The 21,651-nt window shown below is 36.8% G+C and overlaps 2 protein-coding genes and 2 non-coding genes across 7 annotated transcripts; 1 reads left to right on the forward strand and 3 right to left on the reverse strand.

Annotated features, from left to right (window-relative positions):
- Positions 1-676: 676 nt before the first annotated feature.
- LOC135745631 (glutathione S-transferase P-like) lies at positions 677-21,429 on the reverse strand. Of its 4 annotated transcripts, XM_065263976.2 has the most exons (8): positions 10,736-11,323; positions 8,526-8,535; positions 4,330-4,365; positions 3,969-4,069; positions 1,855-1,942; positions 1,310-1,413; positions 1,100-1,201; positions 677-974 (listed from the first exon to the last, which is right to left on the reverse strand). In XM_065263976.2, exons 4-8 carry the CDS (start codon positions 4,044-4,046, stop codon positions 786-788), a joined length of 561 nt encoding a protein of 186 aa, XP_065120048.2. In that variant the 5' UTR covers positions 4,047-4,069; positions 4,330-4,365; positions 8,526-8,535; positions 10,736-11,323; the 3' UTR covers positions 677-785. The 4 variants fall into 4 exon arrangements, with proteins under 4 accessions (XP_065120048.2, XP_073668279.1, XP_065120049.2 ...); XM_073812178.1 differs by lacking the exons at positions 4,330-4,365; positions 8,526-8,535; positions 10,736-11,323 and adding exons at positions 14,223-14,401; positions 21,383-21,429; XM_065263977.2 differs by lacking the exon at positions 4,330-4,365 and having other exon boundaries at positions 10,736-11,324.
- On the reverse strand, positions 7,673-7,755 carry trnal-cag (transfer RNA leucine (anticodon CAG)). Its single transcript has one exon. It is a non-coding gene; the product is annotated as a tRNA-Leu (tRNA).
- On the reverse strand, positions 11,170-11,251 carry trnal-aag (transfer RNA leucine (anticodon AAG)). Its single transcript has one exon. It is a non-coding gene; the product is annotated as a tRNA-Leu (tRNA).
- On the forward strand, positions 11,507-20,718 carry gpc2 (glypican 2). Its single transcript, XM_065242304.2, has 11 exons — positions 11,507-12,442; positions 14,272-14,430; positions 14,519-14,653; positions 14,745-14,920; positions 15,140-15,220; positions 16,852-17,017; positions 17,550-17,680; positions 18,459-18,599; positions 18,799-18,935; positions 19,013-19,185; positions 19,764-20,718. The coding sequence occupies exons 1-11, from the start codon at positions 12,295-12,297 to the stop codon at positions 20,048-20,050; spliced, it is 1,734 nt and encodes a 577-aa protein (XP_065098376.1). The 5' UTR covers positions 11,507-12,294; the 3' UTR covers positions 20,051-20,718.
- Positions 21,430-21,651: the final 222 nt, after the last annotated feature.

Genomic DNA, 21,651 nt, shown 5'->3' on the forward strand with positions numbered 1-21,651 from the left:
CTGATTATATAACAAACCAACATCATACATACTCTCATATAAAAGCATTGCATATTGTGTGTTTGTCAGTTAACACGTTTATGCTTTTCTTGCCATAGCATTTCTAAGCATCTCTAAGGAGCCTTGTTACTCATCTTACCTGGGTAACAGGTTTAGACACTAGAGAGTACTGTCTATAGTTAACTGCACAATAACAGAACTAGAATTTAGTTTAAAAGAGCTCAGGTTGTGATCTCAAAACGAATTTTTCTTGAGCATTGCGTTAGGTGTACAAAAGTTATGGGTTTCGATTTCTATGCAACACACACACTAACACATGATATGATGAGTAAAAACTGCAACAATCCTTGGTTGTAAGTTATTTAACACTTGTTAACCTTTAGCTGCCTGACAGGTGCTAATCACATCTATTGTTAACTGTATATAATCTAAGTTCAAGTTGACTCAAGTGTTTGTACTTTGTTTATGTACTTGTGAACTTTCTCTGCTTTTAATATTTGCAGAATCCGTATCTTTATTTCATTGTGACTTGGCTTATTTCAGTAGTGTAAGAAGGTGTCACACTGACGTTATCATCATATCTGGTTCTTCCACTTCAACTCAAGTAATAGTTCATTATAAGAGATACAAGTTTTGCTTTATGCAATTAAACACACACCACTGATTTTTATTTCAATTCAGGAAAAACATATTTATTGAAGCAAAATGTACAGCTTTGGAAATCCGTCACTACAGTATGTGTTTGAAAGTGGGCATTTCAGATGACATGAGACTTTATGATGCCTTTACTGTTTCCCGTTGGCATTGATGGGTTTGTTCTTGAAAGCATCGCTCTGCATGTAGGCCTTCAGGTTGGGTCTGGAAGAAATTTTATCCAGGTAACTTCTCAAGGTTGGAAAAGAATCCAGGCAGGATGGAGAGAGGACCTGATGATATAAGAGGAGCGACAGCAGCAGATAGTCTGCAAAGGAGATCTGTGGATCAAAGAAACAAACATCAAAATTTCTGTTCCAGTTAATAAACATTAAATGTGAGTTGCATGTTTACATACTTTATTGAAATTTTTATTTAACTGTTTAATTTAATTTACAATAGTGACCTGTGAGCCAACCAGAAATCCTCCTTTGTTGCTGCTTAAGATTTTTTCCAAGCGCCCAAGACTTTCAGGCAGTTCCTTCAGATATTTTTCTTTTCCTGTTTCCTATAAGAGAAATCATTGTGCATTTTGAGTAAAGCTATGCAATCTTGTCATATGTTATCTTGTGTTGCTATGAGGACAGCACAGTTTTGTTTTAAATGATTCACTTACATATTCCTGATAAATAAGCTTAATGTATTTTGCCTGAATCTCTACCAGGAAATCATCCATCATGTCGATCAAAGCAGCCTCTTTCTCATTTTGACCATAAATGCCTGCAGCAAGAGGGAATAAAAAATGAATTCATATTTACCAAAATATTTTGTAGATTATATTTTTGGTTACAATACACTAAAAATGCTGGGATGTTTTCATTCCGGCCCAGCCGTTGGGTTGGCCAAAAATGGTTGTGTTTGACCCAGGTTAAAACAACCCAGCATATGTTAAATTACAATGCAAGAAGTTTAAAAATAACCCATACTTTTTTTACAGTGTACACTTTTTAAAATGCTGGGTTATTTTCAACCCAGTGTTGTTCAGTCAGAAAGGGACAAACCAAGCCTTTGGGTTATATTAACACAGAAAATGTTTCTATTGAACCAAACAATCGGTTAAACAGCCCAGCATTTTGGCTTGAAACACCATGGGTTAAATTGTGGTTTGCATAGTAGATGTTTTTACAAATCAAGTAATGCATTTTATTCTTTTATACTCACCCAGTTTGCGTGCCAAGTGTCGACGGATAGCATTAGTCTGGTACAATATCAGGTCGCCGTCTTCCAGTTTGGGCAGTTGTCCAAAGAGCTGTTTAACAACACATGCATGAACAGGAAAATAGAGAAGAGAAATGAAAGATTTCAGTCTTTGTGTGCTACAGTATGTGTCCATGTGACCACTTCAATAACTGAATACTGAACGCAAACACATTATTTCATAGATGTCGATCTATTTAGTTTGTAATTCAAATCACAAATCCTCAAAACAAAGTCACCATTAGTGTGACACAGCAACATTACTTTCATGTTTGGTGGGACAAAAGCATGGTTAGCCAACTATGGTTGCAAGTTCTGGTTATTACCAGCATAGTTCAACGACTAGTTCAATCTGTTTAACAAACATTCGCAACCTGCATCTCAGTTTATTATTTACAGCAATAATCAGACATTAATTCCATCTCACTTGGATAAGTTCGTAGACCTTAGAACTCTAACATGATTGTGACATCATTAACTGTGTTGTTGAAGCAGCATGCTGGATGTGCAACACAGTTACTGTTTTCAAGGAAACAATCTTGACTAGAAAATTAGTTTCTCCACCATGCATCGTACTATGGTGGTCAGAGAGTTACGTTGTTGTAAGGGAAGCACACCCAGAAGAGCATTGCTTTAGGAGATCTATTTAAAGGATTAGTCCATTTTCTTTAAAAAAATCTAGATAATTTACTCACCACCATGTCATCCAAAATGTGGATTTCTTTCTTTGTTGAGAAGAAATTATGTTTTTAGAGGAAAACATTCCAGGATTTTTCTCATTTAATGGACTTTTATGGACCCCAACACTTATAAGTTTTAATGCAATTTAAAATTGCAGTTTCAAATGACTCTAAACAATTTCAAACAAGGCATATGGGTCTTATCTAGCTAAATGATTGTTCAAAATTTTTAAATATGCACATTAAAACCACAACTTCTCATCTATCTCCGGTCCTGTGATGTCAAGAGGTCACGGATGATGTATGCGAAACTACGCCCGAGTGTTTACAAGTGTGGATAAAGAGGAGCGTTCCGACATTGTTGTATGTGATATGACACTAATTAATGTCTTTGTGTCAGCTTATTGTTTAAAATGATCCACAAATGTGCGTTTCATATATATAAAACACGTGACCTTTCTACATCATTATGCAATTATGTGAGGTCGCGCTGGCGCTTCACAGGACCGGAGATAGACGAGAAGTTGTGGTTTAAAAGTGCATATTTTTCTTGCCAAAAATGACAATTGTTTCGCTAGATAAGACCCTTATGCCTCGTTTGAGATCATTTAGAGTCCTTTGAAACTGCAATTTCAAACTGCATTAAAACTAATAAGTGTTGGGGTCCATTCAAGTCCATTAAAGTGAGAAACATCCTGGAATGTTTTCCTCAAAAAACATAATTTCTTCTCGACTGAACAAAAAAAGACATCAACATTTTGGATGACATGGTGGTGAGTAAATTATCTGGATTTTTTTTTAAGAAAATTGACTAATCCTTTAAATCTTTGCAACAGAAGTACCACAGAATTGAGACACTGCTCCTTTAATTTCTCATCTCCAAGGAGCCTGTTATTCATCTCACCTGAGGAACAATGCTGAACACAAGAGATTCTCTTCTCAAATTGTACTGCTCGGTACTGCTTTATTATTTATTTATTAACTGTATCGTATTGTATTGTTGTTGCACTGTCTATTGTCTGGCACTGTATGCACTAGACTGCACACGTGCTAAAAATGAACTCTGCCTGTCTACGTTTCAGTATTCAGTTATTCTATACCTTGGTCTTGAAGAAACTTTATCACATTTCACTAATGTACTGCACTGCTTATACCTGGTTAAAATGACATTAAAGCTTTTTGACTCTCCCTCTTTTGAAGATTATAGCTAAGATAACCCTAGTGTAAACAAACTAGCAGTTAATCTTACAGCATTTGAGTCAAATAGATCTTATATATCAAATTGTAAAAATTGGTTAGAAATGTCAAATATACACCTGCATGCAATATTCAAATGTCAACCTCTTAAAACGAATCATTTGTTAAATATTCTTATCTCTAGGTTGTTGGTTAACATACACAGCTTTGCTTTACAGTTGGCCACGTCTGACCGGTTATAGCAATATCCTCCCACTCCCTATTTTGGTCTTTCAGCATCAGTCGGACGGATTCTGCACGACCTGTTGTAACACAACACCAGAGACTCATGCATCACACATCTCACGATATCATAGAAATTCAAAATAAAAGACATCCAGAGAAGTACATCAAACATGATCAAGAAATCAGTGTTTAGACTCCACAACCTAGGAGAATTTAAGTTTTCCAAATTTTACCAATTAGAATAAGAAATATCAATGCAACGTCACGTTACACTGCATATTCTTGAAAGATACCTGTTTGAGTAATAATAACTACTGTGAATGTAAATCATTCATACCTTTTGTAGGAAAATACCACAACTTGAGTGAAGTCACTAAAGCAGAACATACAGTATGAAACATCAGCTTGATAATCAAACACAGCCAAACAAGTTTAGCAAAGATTAAGATGTGTGCAAAAGCTTGTGAAATACATGCATCAAGTTCTTACTCTTGTTTCTTGTGGTTCCTAGTCTGGATCAAAGAGAACTTGCAAATGCTGTGCAAACTGTGCCCTGCTTTTTATCATTTTTAACCATTTTGCTTGGTCATTGTGACTTGGTACTGTATAGTTCAACGGTCTGTGTAAAACATTTGAAAATCATAAGAAGCATGTGTCATATATGATATGAATTGCTCCACACCTGAGTCAGGACTATGTTTGCTTTTGTTACGTAAGAACTGGTTCTTCCTGTTTGGCTTTCACAGTGCAGGTAAATATATATATATAATAGTAAATAGAAATACAGTACAGTACCGTGTTACCACAACATCCTGAACATAATAAAAGCTACAGCAAATATAAACACAGTGACAATATTACAAGTCATCTATCAATGTGAAACTAAGATTTAAATATTGCAGTACTGCTCTGCTGAGTTATCATGAAATCGAGCCGCATGCTTTCAGATTCTTACTGATATCATTTTACAAAGCACAAATCACTGCAAGCTGCTGACACACAAATATTTTGTATTGAACTGCAACATAAAACAAATAATAGAGATGAATACAGATCAAATAAAACTACTCTCTTAATGAATAAACATTATAAAATATTCTCTGTATGTGAACCAATAATATCCACAGAAACTGTTGCACAAACTCAAAACTAGTTCTCATTTGGCATTGCAAATAAACCTTTTAGGGTTAAACATACATTTAATGCATGAAGTTATTCTTAAACATTTAAGGTTGGAACCATTCATGGCAACTTTATTGATTATCTTTGAACTTTATATTATATTTGTTTTATCATTTTATGATAACATTAATTAGTAATGGCATATAAAGGTCATGAAGCTCAAAGTAGCTTTGAATTATCAACCGCTAACTTTATTTACATGACATGTTCTGCAGTTCTCTCAAAATATATCATAACATTCTAGTTTTAAAGTCAATAAATATTGTGTTTTTTATTATTTAATGCATCAGAGGATTCATAGATTAATGGATGGACGCAAGAAACTGAAAAACCTGAGGGAGAAATACAAAATCAATGAGACGTATAGTGCTGTAACTTAACAGAAGGATGTATGTATATCTCAACAGTGGGTTGAGACCCACAACTCTATTTATTTTTATGAATTTTCATCTTGTTTGGTAAAGAAGAAAATGCCTTGTCATGATGATATAAAGGCAACATTTACAGGACACACCCGACTATTCAAAACAAGAGTCGATAGCTTATTTTCTTTTCTATTATACTGTTAATCACATCACAAAGATGCAATAGAAACCAGCTTCAGTGCTGAGTTTACATTACACAAACAATATTCAATACCTAGATAATGTTTCAGCACTCATTAAATATTTAAAGGGATAGTTCACCTAAAACAACATTTCTTTTATCATTGACTCACCCTCATGTTGTTTTAAACTGTGTGGGTTTCAAAAGAAGATATTTTGATAAATGATGGTAAGCACAGAGTTGACAGTACTTATTGACTACCATGGGAAAACAAATTACTAGTCAACGGGTAACTTCAACTGTATGCTTACCACCATTTAACTAAATATCTTCTTCATCTGAAAAAAAAAAAAAAGGATTTACATTCTTTGGTGAATTATGCCTTTAAATGCAAATTGTTGTGGACAGTTGTAAATGTGTATTAAAAGTCTGTGGTCAATTATTTAAACCAAAACTCCAAACTTTGGGCTTAACTTAAAAGTTTACTTGTCACATTTCATGAATTCTGCTCATAGACCTTTTCTGCAAGCAGCACACTACGCACAGAGGAACTAAACAAGACACATAAATGCTGAATTATCAATATACACTGGACAGCGGAGGGCAAATCGGGACTTTAGCCGGTGGGCCGGTAGTGTTTTGAGGCTGCGAGGGCCGGTCTGATAATAGCCGGGCTTTCAGTTGTCTTCCCGTCACACATCTCACGCAGAAAAACTATTTATCATAATATGCTGCAGCGCCCAAAATGTATCTGGCCGCACTGCTCTCTGCGCGCCACTTATCAGCCAATCAAAAAAACAGAAAGAGGCTACACAACAGCCAATCAGAAAATAGCACTGTTGTATCTGGGTAAGATTTAACGCAACAACCAATAAAAAAGCATAGCCTCGCACAACCAGAGAGGAATGGAGCTCCGCGCATCACTTTGAGCAGCTTAGAGTAAGTCTGATCTCATGTTTTAATGTTACAACAAATGCACAACTTGTTTGACACAAACAATGACAACTTGACTGCTGTTAGAGAATTTTCCCCAGATAATCAGCATCAGTTTTCATGAGTGTCTGTAAGAGTTTTACAGCCTGTTCACGGACAACACCTGCTCAGAACATGTAGTCTAGGCCTCGGTATATTTTCGTTATCACACGATGACTGACATTTTGTCACATTAAACATCTCTCTCTCCAAATAGGCTTCATAATTTATAAGCAACTGCTTTGCAACCAAATTAAGATTTAGCTTAACTTGTTACTAGGGAACTGTTGTTGACTTGAAGATCTTTTAAATAATAATTATTACACTTGGTATTTCATGTTGTTGTGTAGTCATTTTATTGTAATTTTAGATTTCAGCATTTGCTTATTTATAGGGAACCATTTTCTTTTTTGTGACCACGGAGGGCTGGTGGTCTACGAAATTTCCCCGTAGATTTTTTGGCCCCACTCCGCCCCTGATAATAGAATATAAAGTTATATACTGTATGAAAGCAATCTACAGATTACTGAATTTACAGAATTTTCACTTAGCACATTATGTAAATGATTTACTTGGTATGTTATTTACCAGTTTATGCAAACTCATTTAAAAGTGTCCTAAATATTTTAGACAGAACCAACACATAAAGGCAATGTTAACCAAAAAGAGTAACATTATAGTCTGGGTAATGTTGGTTTTGTAAACTGAACTCAGTGTATCTCTCATAACATCTTTGTGAGATGATGAAAACTGGGGGGACTGAACATTGTATGTGTATATATGAATGATGGGTGTGTCCAGGAATTGAACAGGCTTAGCATATAAAGACAGACTAATAGAAACTGTACAATATGCAAAAAGTAAAGAGGTACTGTGGGTGGGGCAGCTTAAAACTTTTCCGCTGAATTTACCGCCCTCTGCTGGACTTCTATATGTCTTGTACAGTTGCTCCTATAAAAATGTGTAGAATGAAAAAGTGTTGTCAGAAGTGGGATTCGAACCCACGCCTCCAGAGGAGACTACGACCTGAACGTAGCGCCTTAGACCGCTCGGCCATCCTGACTACATTAGCACGCCGCGGCACATGCGCAGAAATCACTAACGACGTCCGGATGACGTATACAGCCTGCAAATGCGACCTCCGGAGGCTGCAGCCTTCGGATTGAGAAACGGCTAGGAACGAATACTAACAGCTAAACATGAAAACAGACACGGAAACCGAAATATAAGAGTGTGTCGAAGTCATGTCGGATATGTTGTAGGCTATTTAAGAAATTAACGCTTATCAGCACCATCACAAATACCGCTGGGAAAACTCGAGATCCATGCTGCGTTCCAGGCAGGTTTTTAAACCCGTGAGTTACGACTTCAAAACCACGACTCACGACCCTATGCGTTCCAGGCAGCCTGTAACTCGTATTTTTACAACATTCTACCGGTGAAAGTGCACTGGAACGGCAGTCAAACCCGTGACTTCCCACCCGTGAACTCGTACTAGATCGATGTACTGTACTACCAGTTCAGAGTCGTGAGTCGTGGTTTTGAGGTCGTGAGTTACGGGTTACAGGTTGCCTGGAACGCAGCACCAGTTGAGTTGGAGGCGTGTCCTTGAGAAACATGGCGGAATGCTTGTAGTTGAGTGTTAAAAAGCTCTTCATATAACGCCGTTACAGTTTACAGTGGCTCTGAAAGATATTCTTTGTTCTTTTTCTGTACATACAGTTAACAAACCTTGCTGTTCTTTCGTGTAATTCATTAAAGACGTTATACCGCCATCTTACAACGACGAAAGGTACTGAACCGAACGCACCTGACGTCGTAAATGTAACTTACCAGCTCGAAAATAGGAACCAGGGGCGGCGTTTGCGTATGGCAGGGTATGGCAGTTGCCATACCCTAGCATTCAGACAAAACACCAGAAATCAACAGGCAATAATGATGCTCATTAAAGATTATTTAAAAAATTTTCAGTAGAACATTTCTGAACATTGGTACATCACTAAAATGGACAATTTACACGTTTGCTCGACTTCATGCTATAATACAGGAACCGACATGCGGATGACATTAACATGCCGCGAGAGCGGTTTGAAAGCAAACTCTTCCGATGATTCCTCGCCTCACCCTCGCGGTACTTTGATGTCATCAGCCTCTCGTTCTTGCAGCGAAGCTTGAAGTCTCCGCAGGACGTCTCATGATAACCACTGCTGTTATAATCTTTATTTTCGCAAGTAAAATCTTTTTGTTTTAACAATCAAACAGACTCACGGGTCATCCCCACACTCGCGCTATGCCTATTGCATACATTATTTCAGAAGTAATATGATTTGTTCTCTATGAATAAATAAACATGTTCTGTTCCACTGGGAAAGTGTAGCGCAGTCGAAGTGAATTGTATTAATTATTTGCGCGCATTTTTGAATATGGTCACTTGTGGAATAAAAACTGCACGACGACAAAGGTAAGACTTGTTTTTACATTTAGCCCTGTTTTACTGAGAGTTTTATTTAGTGTTTTAGTCGGTTAACTACGTGTGCTCTGTCACATCATTTAAAAGTCTTATTGTGTGTTTATTAAGTGTTTATTGGTGGTTGTCATCAGTGGCGGCGTTTCACGAAAACCTAGGGTATGGCAAAAAATCTTCGTACAAGAAGGCCATTCTCAAATAACGAATTTATGAAACCACATAATATGTGTACTACATACTCCACCAACCTGTACAAAATCATACTACGATTGCTCTAATGTAACTTTACTCTAATGTAACTTTACACTTACTGAAACAATACGGAAGCAATACAAATGAAAAACAAAAATAGAAATCATGGTTGTTTAAAATGCTTTTCAAATGTTGTAATTCTTAACTAAGTGCAACTCAGCAACAGATACACTAAAACAAGATAATATCAAAACATACTGTAATATCCCTTCACAAATCTTGTCATGACAACCACCAATAAACACTTAATAAACACACAATAAGACTTTTAAATGATGTGACAGAGCACACGTAGTTAACCGACTAAAACACTAAATAAAACTCTCAGTAAAACAGGGCTAAATGTAAAAACAAGTCTTACCTTTGTCGTCGTGCAGTTTTTATTCCACAAGTGACCATATTCAAAAATGCGCGCAAATAATTAATACAATTCACTTCGACTGCGCTACACTTTCCCAGTGGAACAGAACATGTTTATTTATTCATAGAGAACAAATCATATTACTTCTGAAATAATGTATGCAATAGGCATAGCGCGAGTGTGGGGATGACCCGTGAGTCTGTTTGATTGTTAAAACAAAAAGATTTTACTTGCGAAAATAAAGATTATAACAGCAGTGGTTATCATGAGACGTCCTGCGGAGACTTCAAGCTTCGCTGCAAGAACGAGAGGCTGATGACATCAAAGTACCGCGAGGGTGAGGCGAGGAATCATCGGAAGAGTTTGCTTTCAAACCGCTCTCGCGGCATGTTAATGTCATCCGCATGTCGGTTCCTGTATTATAGCATGAAGTCGAGCAAACGTGTAAATTGTCCATTTTAGTGATGTACCAATGTTCAGAAATGTTCTACTGAAAATTTTTTAAATAATCTTTAATGAGCATCATTATTGCCTGTTGATTTCTGGTGTTTTGTCTGAATGCTAGGGTATGGCAACTGCCATACCCTGCCATACGCAAACGCCGCCCCTGGTTGTCATGACAAGATTTGTGAAGGGATATTACAGTATGTTTTGATATTATCTTGTTTTAGTGTATCTGTTGCTGAGTTGCACTTAGTTAAGAATTACAACATTTGAAAAGCATTTTAAACAACCATGATTTCTATTTTTGTTTTTCATTTGTATTGCTTCCGTATTGTTTCAGTAAGTGTAAAGTTACATTAGAGTAAAGTTACATTAGAGCAATCGTAGTATGATTTTGTACAGGTTGGTGGAGTATGTAGTACACATATTATGTGGTTTCATAAATTCGTTATTTGAGAATGGCCTTCTTGTACGAAGATTTTTTGCCATACCCTAGGTTTTCGTGAAACGCCGCCACTGATAGGAACCTAGGATATATTTAGGCAAAGTCGTTCCTGGAGTGCCGACGTTCTGCAGATTTTAGCTCCAACCCTAATAAATCCTTGCCTACTTGTAGATTTCAGGTGACTCTTAAGATTTTGATTAGTTGTTCAGGTGCTTGCTTGATTAGAGCTGGAGCTGATTCGATATACTGATTCAATTCATCGGAGTGAAATAATGTTTGGATAGATGTTCACTTAAGTAACAGCCTTTTTAACAGGGAGCTAGGGAACGGATTGAGACACAGCCCTGAGTTTCACATCCTGGGTTTTTTAAATTATTGACGCTTGCTATTTGTAAGGATATATTATTTAGATCAACAATTCGAGGCCTCATTTACATACTTACAGATGTCGTATGGATGTATTATTAAGTAGTAAATATGGTTGTGTGGAGTAACTGTGCAAAACGTTTGGCAGCGGTGGGATTCGAACCCACGCCCCCGAAGAGACTGGAGCCTTAATCCAGCGCCTTAGACCGCTCGGCCACGCTACCTGTTGACGTGCGTGCGTCATGACCTCACTTACGTGCTTGCGTGTTGTGTTTCGTAAAAGCTTTCAGCCGACACAACGGAGCATAACTTTAACGTTAAATGTGTGTTTTTGACATGAATAAATAATGGGCATAAAAGAGATTTTGAGTAGCTACAAGGGCGCAAGTCTGATTTTGACATAAAACTGCCAGGCTGAGAGGACCAGCCTAAACCAGCTACCAGTTTATGCTGGATTTTTTTCAGTAGGGATTATTGTTCATAATTATAATATATTATTTCAACAAATGTTATAACAGATTTTGATGAGTAAAATATGATTGTTTTGTTAATTGGCAATTCAAAAACATCTGTCCCGACTCGAGTCACCCGACTTTGCAGGTGGTGGAGGTGGGAAATGTTCCAGTTGACTGGATGAAGTTCAGTGCTAGATGAAATACGATTAATAATAAATGCAGTGATTTGTGTAGTACTGCACTGTTAGATGAAGCATCAGTTTGACAGTAACGTACCGTACCCGGCTCTTTAACGGAGCAGCTGGCTGAGATCAATACTGACTGAGGAACAGCTGCCTGTCTCTCTCACACTTTCATTACTAAGACGATGTAAAATATTCACGTTTATTCAAGGCGACATGTTTCACTATAAAAACGTGTTTTTCACAGAATTGTGGTTTAATACAACCGTAACACTTTGTTTCAGTACTTGCACTTCATAAATAAACGAATTAATAGGAATTACTTCCGGATAAGTGCTGCATTTTTCTTAAAATTGTTAGTGTTCGTCAGTGTCTGTTTCTCATTGACTGAATGAAATGAAAAGCTCGTTCGGTTCTGCTAAGAAAAAGAAGGGAGGTGATGTCTGTCTGTCTATTGTTCATCAGAGGTAACAGACGCGTGTGCGTGTGTGCGCGCGCGCGCCCGAGGGTGTGAACACTCATCCCGGGACAAAGACAGCGATGCTGAGATCGAGTCTGTAATGAAAGATCATTGAGTGACCTGTTATTAACAAGAAGAAGATCTGTCAGGTTTAGTGTTTTATTTTTGTAATGATGATGATGATGAATATAGTGATGTATATCATGAGTGTGCTCGCGTTATGGGAGTCAGCGGGCGGCACGCGGAGCTGTGAAGAGTCACGCCGGGTGTACGGAGAGAAACACAAACTGAACACAGCCCCACACACACACATCAGCGGTAAGACACACACAAATCTTTATGAATAATGACAAACTGTTTGTGATGTTCATCTAAATAAACGTAACAGTTTTATTACAATCAAGTTGAGGAGAATTTTAAATAATTTCAGGAAATGTTCCAATTTTTGCTCCCAAATTTCTAGAATGACAAACTAAAAACAATAAAATGTCTTTCCTTATTTCCAGTTCTTTCAGCCTAATTGAACATTTTTTCCAAGCATATAGGCTAATATTACCAATTTGAATGATAATGATAATATTACCTCTGAAATGAATGCTGAAACCCATTTAACCCTTTATACAACGTCTTCCTTAAAATGACATTTTTTCCTTCAAATTTTGTAACCTTTACAAAATTAACCATTTTTTTTGTACTAAACGCATGTTTTACTACAGGAACCATTGTACAACCACGCTTTTTGCAAAACTATGGTTAGTAGTGATAACCATGGTTTAAATAGTAACCATATTTTTTAACCGTCGTACAACCATGAATAATTTGAGTAAGGGAAGGGCCCTAACATCAACTTTTGTCTGGTCATTCATATGCCCTTCCTTCCCCATCCATTCCAAGTCAACTTTAATCAGTTTATTTTGTCTACACAACCGGTGACTATATTTCAAACATTAAGGGTCACCTAATTATATAACAGTTACACATTTACAACAACAGTAAACTCATCAAATCTATGAAACAACCCAAATGGGACTAGGGACTACACTGTAAAAAGTAAAAAGTTTAACTTCAATTACTTCAATTGGTAACACCTACAAAATTTAAGTTTATTCAACTGATAGTAAAACTAAAGTGAAATTTTAAGTTGAAATATTTTTTTTAGGTGTTACCAATTGAAATATTTAGTTTAGGTTGGTCCAACTTTTCACTTTTTACAGTGTAATGTGCTGACAAAATAAATCAAAATCCAGTTATACAATCTCAAAAAGAAAGGAACAAAATTTGGGACGGTGCCTTTTAGAAAGGTCATAATATGTACCATTTAGCTACAGATTTTCACCTTTAAGGTACAAAAGTGTACTTTTTAAAAAGGTACCACCCCGGTGACAAGTTCTGTACTTTCATGTTCCTTTTCTGAAAGTGTTGATCATCTTTAGTATCACATCAGATGTGAAACATTCAGAAATGTAATCGTGCTATTTTTTTATAACCAGCTTCTTGAAATCTGTTTTTAAACAGTATTGATCAGATTATAAAGTCAATTCAATTCCTACCTTTTCATAATCATGACCTTAAATATATAATGTATAATAATCATCTTTTATACTGTAAAAGTAAACTTTAAAATTGCTTCAACTGTAAGTTTTTTTTTCAACCTAAATTTTCTCACTTTAAGTGAAATGTTGAAGTTGAAAATGTTTAAATATTTTAGGTGTTACTAATTGAAGTGATTGAAAAAAAACATTCACCTAAAAGGGATCATTCACCCCAAAATTAAACTTCTGTCATCATTTTCTCATCCTCATGTTGTTCTAAACCTGTATGAATTTATTTTTTCTAATATTTTGATTAATTATACCCATTGAATTCCATCGTATTTGTTTTTCCTACTATGGAAGTCAATGGTTACACTTATCTGTGTGCTTACAATCAATGATCAAAAAAGACATTCATACAGATTTAGCACAACATGAGGATGAGAAAGAATTTTCATTTTTGTTTAAACTATCCCTTTAACTGTGAAAAATTTAGTTGAAAACTTCAGATTTTAGTCCACTTGAAGTCATTTTTAAAGTTGATCTTATATATTTAACTGGCAAACCTAAAACAGCGTCAGCTGGTTTTAATCTCTGTATGGATGTTATTGGCAGGAGAACATCTGCGTGTCTGCTCACAGGACTACACCTGCTGCTCCAGCTTGATGGAGGACACGCTAGCAAATCAGAGCGAGGCTAACTTCCTGTCGGCGGTGCAGGACAACACCCACTTCCTGCTGACAACCTTTAACCAGAGACACAAGAAATTTGATGGTGAGGACTCGTAAAGACGCCATGTCACATATAAATGATTGGTTTACATGAATAAAATGTCTTTTTTTGCGTGGCCCTGTGATGTCAGAGTTTTTTAGGGAGCTGATGGATGTGGCAGAAAAATCAATGGATCAGATGTTCACACAGACTTACAGGCATCTGTACACGCAGAATGCGCAGATGTTTCGCCAGCTGTTTGCAGATCTGCGCAGCTACTACACAGGTTATTATGTTTGTTATATGGAAATTGACACAATGCACGTTGTGTGTGTTAGGTTTCTGTTGATGTTATGTGTTCATGTGTTTGTGTGTAGGTGGCCGTGTGAATCTGGCTGAGGTTCTGGCTGATTTCTGGGCAGGACTAGTAGAGCGCATGTTTACTCTGGTTAACCCTCATTATCAGTTCACTGAGGACTACCTAGAATGTGTCAGCAAGCATACCGATCAGCTGCAGGCTTTTGGAGATATACCTCATAAACTACGTATACAGGTACATAACAAACCATCACACAAGAACAATGAACAACTTCTGTTTATCATCACATGTTTTGTAGACAAACTCTACCTGTGGCTCTGACAATCACACACCTGAGGATATGGTCATTGTAACATGTTCGAATAAAGTAATCTCTTTAAAAACATGAAGTGTTGTGAGATACTAATAGATGACTGATCTCAGGTTATGTTATGTGATCTGTGTGTTTTGCAGGTGTCTAGAGCATTAATTGCGGTGCGGGCGTTAATTCAGGGTTTAGGTGCAGGCAGAGATATAGTGAGCAAAGCAACAAGGGTGAGTGAATTTTACTTTTTAGGCATGTTTGTATAACAGTTAAATGTTGTAATAATGCATCTTGACAGGCTCTCCGTAGTACCTAGCCCCTAAGGTGACATTGGAGTAAAAAAAATCAAAAGTTTAGTTTCATGTGCTCATGCGAAACCTTCATGTGCAGAATTTTTTTTAAAGTTTAGTTTCAAACTTTATTAAATCTTTGCTCAATGTCCCCTTAGGGGCTCTGTACTACGGCCAAACCTGAAGAATATTTTTTGGGAAAAAGTTGTACAATTTATTAGAGCTGTCAAAAGATTAATCGCGATTAATCGCATACAAAATAAAAGTTTGTGTTTGGATAATATATTTGTATTTGTATTTGTATTGTAAAGTTTTATATATATATATATATATATATATATATATATATATATATATATATATATATATATATATATATATATATATATATATATATATATATATATATATGAAGAGTTTGGTTCCAAAACGCAATAAACACCATTTTTAAAAAAATGAGTTACTGCCAAAATCTGTATTATATCAGGTCAGTATTTAAAAGTAAATTCTTAATTTTTATGCAAAATCCAATATCCGCCGTGTTTTTCCCAAAACGCAATAAACGCCACTCATCCTTTTCTACAGAATGCAATAAATCCACTCCACAAATTACAGCGCACCATTCCACGCAAGGTAAACAAACAATGGCGGCGCGTTGAGTACACAGAGTCCTAGTTTTCTTCATCTACTTTGTACTTCGTGATCAACAAACAAACAAAAACAAAATAATACTTTAATAGCATTGATAAACCTGTGATGGTTTTCTGTGACGGGAAAGAAACGTAAGCCATCAACATCTAGTAATTCTAGATTGTCCTCCCGACAGCATCTAGCTTCTCTCGTGCTAACACATTGACCTCAGGGGATCTTATGAAAAACTTTCCATAATTTTACTCAAAGTCAACGAGAATCACAGCTGATCGCTGTGAAAAATGTTAAGCGATGACGTCAAGTATAACCGCGCAGCAATAACAGTGTTCCTAATATGACAAAGTAAGTGTTTTGATTAATGCCGTTATTTTTATTTTTTATTTTTTTTAATGAGTGTATAAGCTGTTCAACTAAATGAATATAAAATGGCAAAAATGAATGCACATTTATACATTGATTGAATAGATTTATAGAATTTTGAAAAAAAAAACTTGTTGAAAAAATTATTCGTTTTTATAATAAATCTTTGAAAATCAAGGTATGGATTTGAATTTTTATGTTTTTATAACCTAAAGATGCTATGTGAAAGTTTGTAACAGAAAATAGTGCTTTTCATCTTGTCACTTTCTTGGTATAGAAAACACGTTTTTACCGAAATTTGTCAAAATGGAGTTATTGCGTTTTGGAACCAAACTCTTCATATATATATATATATATATATATAAATGTTTCTTAAATTCATGTATGTGTGTGTTTATACAAAATAGTTACACACAATCCACATACAAATATATAATGCAAACACAAACTTTTATTTTGTATGCGATTAATCGCGATTAATCTTTTGACAGCCCTACAGTTTATATTGAACTGCATGAGTTTGTAAGATTGACCTGAAACATCCGTCTGTCCCTGTCTAGCTGAACGTAGGAGTGGAGTGTGTCCGGGCTTTAATGCGTCAGTGGTATTGTCCGCTGTGCCGTGGAGTTCCCGCCCTCAAGCCCTGTCATTCGCTGTGTCTCAATGTCATGAAGGGTTGTCTGGCCAATCAGGCTGACTTAGACTCGGAATGGAACAATTTCATTGGTGAGCAGAAACATGAATTAAACTATGGCTGCATCTGAAATCTCTTAAATGCAATGGCAAGGCATCAAGGCATGGCCGAATCCAACGTTTGCTTTACTTCCTGCATCCTGAGATACCTTTGTCATCTTTTCCACAATTATATGCGTGCGTGTGAAGAATGTAATTGGTCGAGCTTGGTTGATTTAGAAAAAATTTAAATGGCGGCAAAGCAAGCGGCAGGATCATACATTTTGTGTAAAAACGTTATATTTTTACTTTAACAACTTTTGATTGCATTTCTAGCGATAAATTATATTATTTATCGCTAGAATAAAGCATAAGAACAGTATTGTAGTTTTCATATATGGGATTAGTTATCACAACACTCACAGGCTGTCTGAATGTGTTTCCCAGAGCTGCCTTAATGCCATCAAATTCATTGCCTTATGAAGCAGCGATGAAACTAGTCAGCTGCCTTTGGTTTTGGACGCAGCCTATGAATGTACAGTGTTTAGTTGTTTTGAATGAAACTGATGTGTTTTGTTGATGACAGACGCCCTTATGGTGGTGCTGGAGAAAGTTGGTGGGCCGTTTAATTTCGAGTTGGCTACAGATTCAGTCGCAGTCAAGGTGTCTGAAGCAATAATGCACATGCAAGAGAACAGCGTTACTACTTCTGCCAAGGTATCCAGATCATACACACGCACACAAATCAACTTTCCTTGCAACTTTCTTGTTTATTTCGGTGTAGCTGCTTCAACACAATCTCTATTGTATAAATCACTGTATAAATAATGTTTTAAAAGGGGACATATCATATCAATTGGACTGAAGGTTTCCATGTTTAAGTGCTATAATTGGGTCCCCAGTGCTTCTATTAACCTAGAAAGATCAACTCAGTAACTAAGTTTTTTGTAAACCATTCTCTGCAAGCATGTGAAAAATAGCTTATTGAAATTTGTCTCCCCTTGTGATGTCAGAAGGGGATCTTATTATAATAATACCGCCGCTTAATCTGCACTATCCAACCATGCCACTGACATTTAGTGCAGAGAGAGAGAGACAGACACAGAGAGAGAATTTGAATTTCAACAAACCACCATATGGTGATCAGTGTTTTCATTTCATCCGCTCATTTGCATTTTAAGGACACACCCAAAAACGGCACAATTCTTAAAATAAATGATCTATATGAAAGATAAAAAACTTCACATATGTACTCTGGGAACACCAAAGATTTATTTAACATCTTTAAAAAGTCTTGTGAAATGTCCTCTTTATAGTTTGATGTATGCGGTCTATTTAATACTCTCTGAGAGTAATATTGAACTGATACAGTAAGATTACAGTTTATGGTGATGATGGTTAAAAAGATACCAGTTTGTATTTTCCCATGAAATGGGCCAGCATGCATTTAAACTGATTTGATGCTGCTTTGTTTGTTTGTTTTTGTTGGCTGCAGGTTTTTCAGGGCTGTGGGAATCCACGTCCGACCCCTGGCAGAAACAAACGCTCGAGAGAGAGAGAGCGCGAGCGACCTTTCAGAACCTACAAACCAGAAGAAAAACCAACCACTGCTGCAGGGACCAATCTGGACAGACTGGTAAGAGTCAGACAGACATAAACAATACATTTAAATTCATTTGTCAATGCAAAACTACCACAAAACATTAAAATCAGTCATAGAAGACAACTAAGCAGTGATGCAGGGATGACTTCTCACCATTCATTTTTCCATCAGTTCGTAATAATTCTGTGTATTGATAAGTGATAGATTATAACCGATCCATGCTTGTGATCAGGTGGAGGAGTTACAAGAGCGTCTTCGGCGCATAAGGGGATTCTGGGTAGCGCTGCCTCACACCATATGTAACGATGAAAAGATGGCCGCCGATGTGACCAACGAGGATCGCTGCTGGAACGGACAGACTCGCGGCAGGTGTGTGTGCGTCAACTGAAACTTACGTGTACCTTCATTTGTGTGCCTGGTAATGTATAGAGCTCTGTGTGTTGTAGGTATCACCAATCGGTTATGGGAGATGGTTTGGTCAATCAGATTAACAATCCTGAGGTGGAAGTAGATGTCGCTCGACCGAACGTTAAAACACGACAGTTAATCATGGAGCTACGAGTGGCCACAAACAGACTGAGACAGGCGCAGAATGGACGAGATGCTGACTTCATAGATAGTGAGTGTCTGTGCACATACTTTTATATTTCTGAGACCTCTGTGAAGGGTTTTTGTGTGTGTGTGAATTGGTCAGAATTTAACTAGATTAATTTTAAGAATGTAGTTCGCTCTGTAATGGCGCGTTCACACCAGACGCGAATAAAGTGTTAAGCGCGAGTGATTTACATGTTGAGTCAACGTAAAGACGCGATAGACATCTAGCTATGCAAATCGTGACATTTGCATGGCTAGATGTCTATCGCGATTATGTCGCTGCACGAATTGAGCGTTTTGGACGTTTGATGTGCGTAACACGTGATTTGCGCAAATCACGGGAGTTGAAAAATCTGAATTTTGGTGGATATTCTTGCCGTGTTTACCAACCAGGACGTTTTTTCTATTAGTGACGTGATTACGACTTACATACAATACAAAACAACAATGAAGGACAAACTCATTGTCCACAAATTTCACGTGTGAACCGAGTTAACTCAAATTGTTTAAATGTACAACAATGCACAAATAGCGTGATTTATACTCTTTATTCACGTGTGGTGTGAACGCACATTAAGAGATAAACTATGTGTGTGTGTGTAGGTGACGCAGAGGGTTCAAGTGCTTCTGGAATCGGTGATGAAGTTGACGAGAGATTCAGTGATGATTGGTCGGGTTACATCTCGTTCTCGCCGCCTCTGAACAGTGTACCTGTTAACAAACAACCCCGCCCACGTGATAGAGGCCGCCCCCGGGACACGCCCACCAACAAAAGAAACAGGGTGAACGGTCGAGTTCGCTCAGATGGTGGACGACTCTTTCCTGCTCTCCTCCTCTCTCTTTCTTTATGTTTATCACTTAGCCTATTTCAGTCTCTTGGCCTTTATTAAAGTTAAACAACAACAACTAACCAAACTAAACTAGTGGCTATAAACAGATCAGTCAGCCACCAAACCACCTCAAGTGAATTAGTTTTTATAGATTTTGTAAATGTTTGTATTTGTACTCATTGATTTGTTTCTAACCAGGTGATTTAATATACCTAATATCTCTGTTGATCTGAGACGTTTCTGTGCTTGATATATTTTTGTGAGGGGTGTTTGTTTTATTTATTGATGATGTGATATTTATTGTATTGAATGTGATGAGAATTTAAGTTTATTTAAAAGTTGATGATTGTTTTGCTTTATATATACAGTGTCTTTTTACGTGTGAACTTTGTAGAGCACAATCAAATTTGTACAATTTGTTTCATTCAAGTTTACAAATAGAATAATTACATAGGCAAGACTGTCTTTTTTACAATGCAAAAATATTCATATTAATATGTGTATACACACACACACACACACACACACACACACACACACACACACACACACACACACACACACACACACACACACACACACACACACACACACACACACACACACACACACACACACACACACACACACACACACACACACACATTCTGGTTTCCATGTTTTGTGGGGACATTCCATAGACATAATGCATTTTATACCATACAAACTGTATATTCTATTCCCCTTACCTGCCCCATTCCCTAACCCCAATCATCACAAAAACATTTCTTGTACCTTAGATTATCAAGAAACATCATCTTGTTTGATTTATAAGCTTGTTTCCTCATGGGGACATCAAAATGTCCCCACAAGGTCACAAAAACACTGGTATTATTATCTTTGTGGGGACAATTGGTCCCCACAACGTGATAATTACCAGGTACACACACACACACACACAAACACAATTGGGTTATATCTATAGACGGTTTCATCGGAAGCACATGCGGTAACGCGATACGCGTCTGGTCCGAACTTTACTATCGGTTTCAGTTTTTTTAATGGTCTGACAAGTTGCTAAACTGAACTCTTGAACAAATACCTCGCCGAAAATAACATCTACGTGTTGTTTATTTAGCTTATTATATAAATTAACTATGTTTAAAGTACTTTGTTATTTATTCTTAGCGGAGTTTACCGGAAGTTACGTGTTGACCACGAAAGTCACTTGTTTATGTTGTTACTGCAGAAACCTTCATTAAACCGGGCAGCTTTGAGAACTTGCCAAAAAGGTCCCTTAATTTCACTAAAAAGGGATAATACAATTTTTTTTTAATTTACTCTTGTGAAAACTAATGGGAACTTTTTATAAAGCGTTCAGTCAACAAGACACAGTATATAAAGGTAAATTACCTGTCAGTAGAGAAGTTACGATAAACGTGGCTCTCCTCACTTTCGTCAACAGGTTGGCTGTAGAAGCGCACAAGGCCCCGCCCCTCAGTGACGTCACGCATCGGACTGCTTTTCTTTTAAATGTTATTTGCACATTTATAAGGCCTTTATAAATATTGTTTATAATCTATGCACAATGGCCTAAATAAATAAATAAATAAATAACTTAAGCCATCAAGAGGAATAAAAATTAATTCATATAACGCAGTGAAGTTTTGTTGGATATCATA

The sequence above is a fragment of the Paramisgurnus dabryanus genome, chromosome 16 (genome assembly GCF_030506205.2).
Source record: "Paramisgurnus dabryanus chromosome 16, PD_genome_1.1, whole genome shotgun sequence".
Classification (NCBI taxonomy): domain Eukaryota; kingdom Metazoa; phylum Chordata; class Actinopteri; order Cypriniformes; family Cobitidae; genus Paramisgurnus; species Paramisgurnus dabryanus.

Coding starts and splice junctions, on each gene's coding strand:
- LOC135745631 (XM_065263975.2), bottom strand. Junction 1,202..1,309: donor AGCTTATTTATCAGGAATAT/GTAAGTGAATCA, acceptor TTTCTCTTATAG/GAAACAGGAAAAGAAAAATA. Junction 975..1,099: donor GATTTCTGGTTGGCTCACAG/GTCACTATTGTA, acceptor TTTGATCCACAG/ATCTCCTTTGCAGACTATCT.
- gpc2 (XM_065242304.2), top strand. CDS start 12,295: ATGATGATGATGATGAATATAGTGATGTATATCATGAGTGTGCTCGCG. Junction 17,681..18,458: donor GCGTTACTACTTCTGCCAAG/GTATCCAGATCA, acceptor TGTTGGCTGCAG/GTTTTTCAGGGCTGTGGGAA. Junction 19,186..19,763: donor AGATGCTGACTTCATAGATA/GTGAGTGTCTGT, acceptor GTGTGTGTGTAG/GTGACGCAGAGGGTTCAAGT.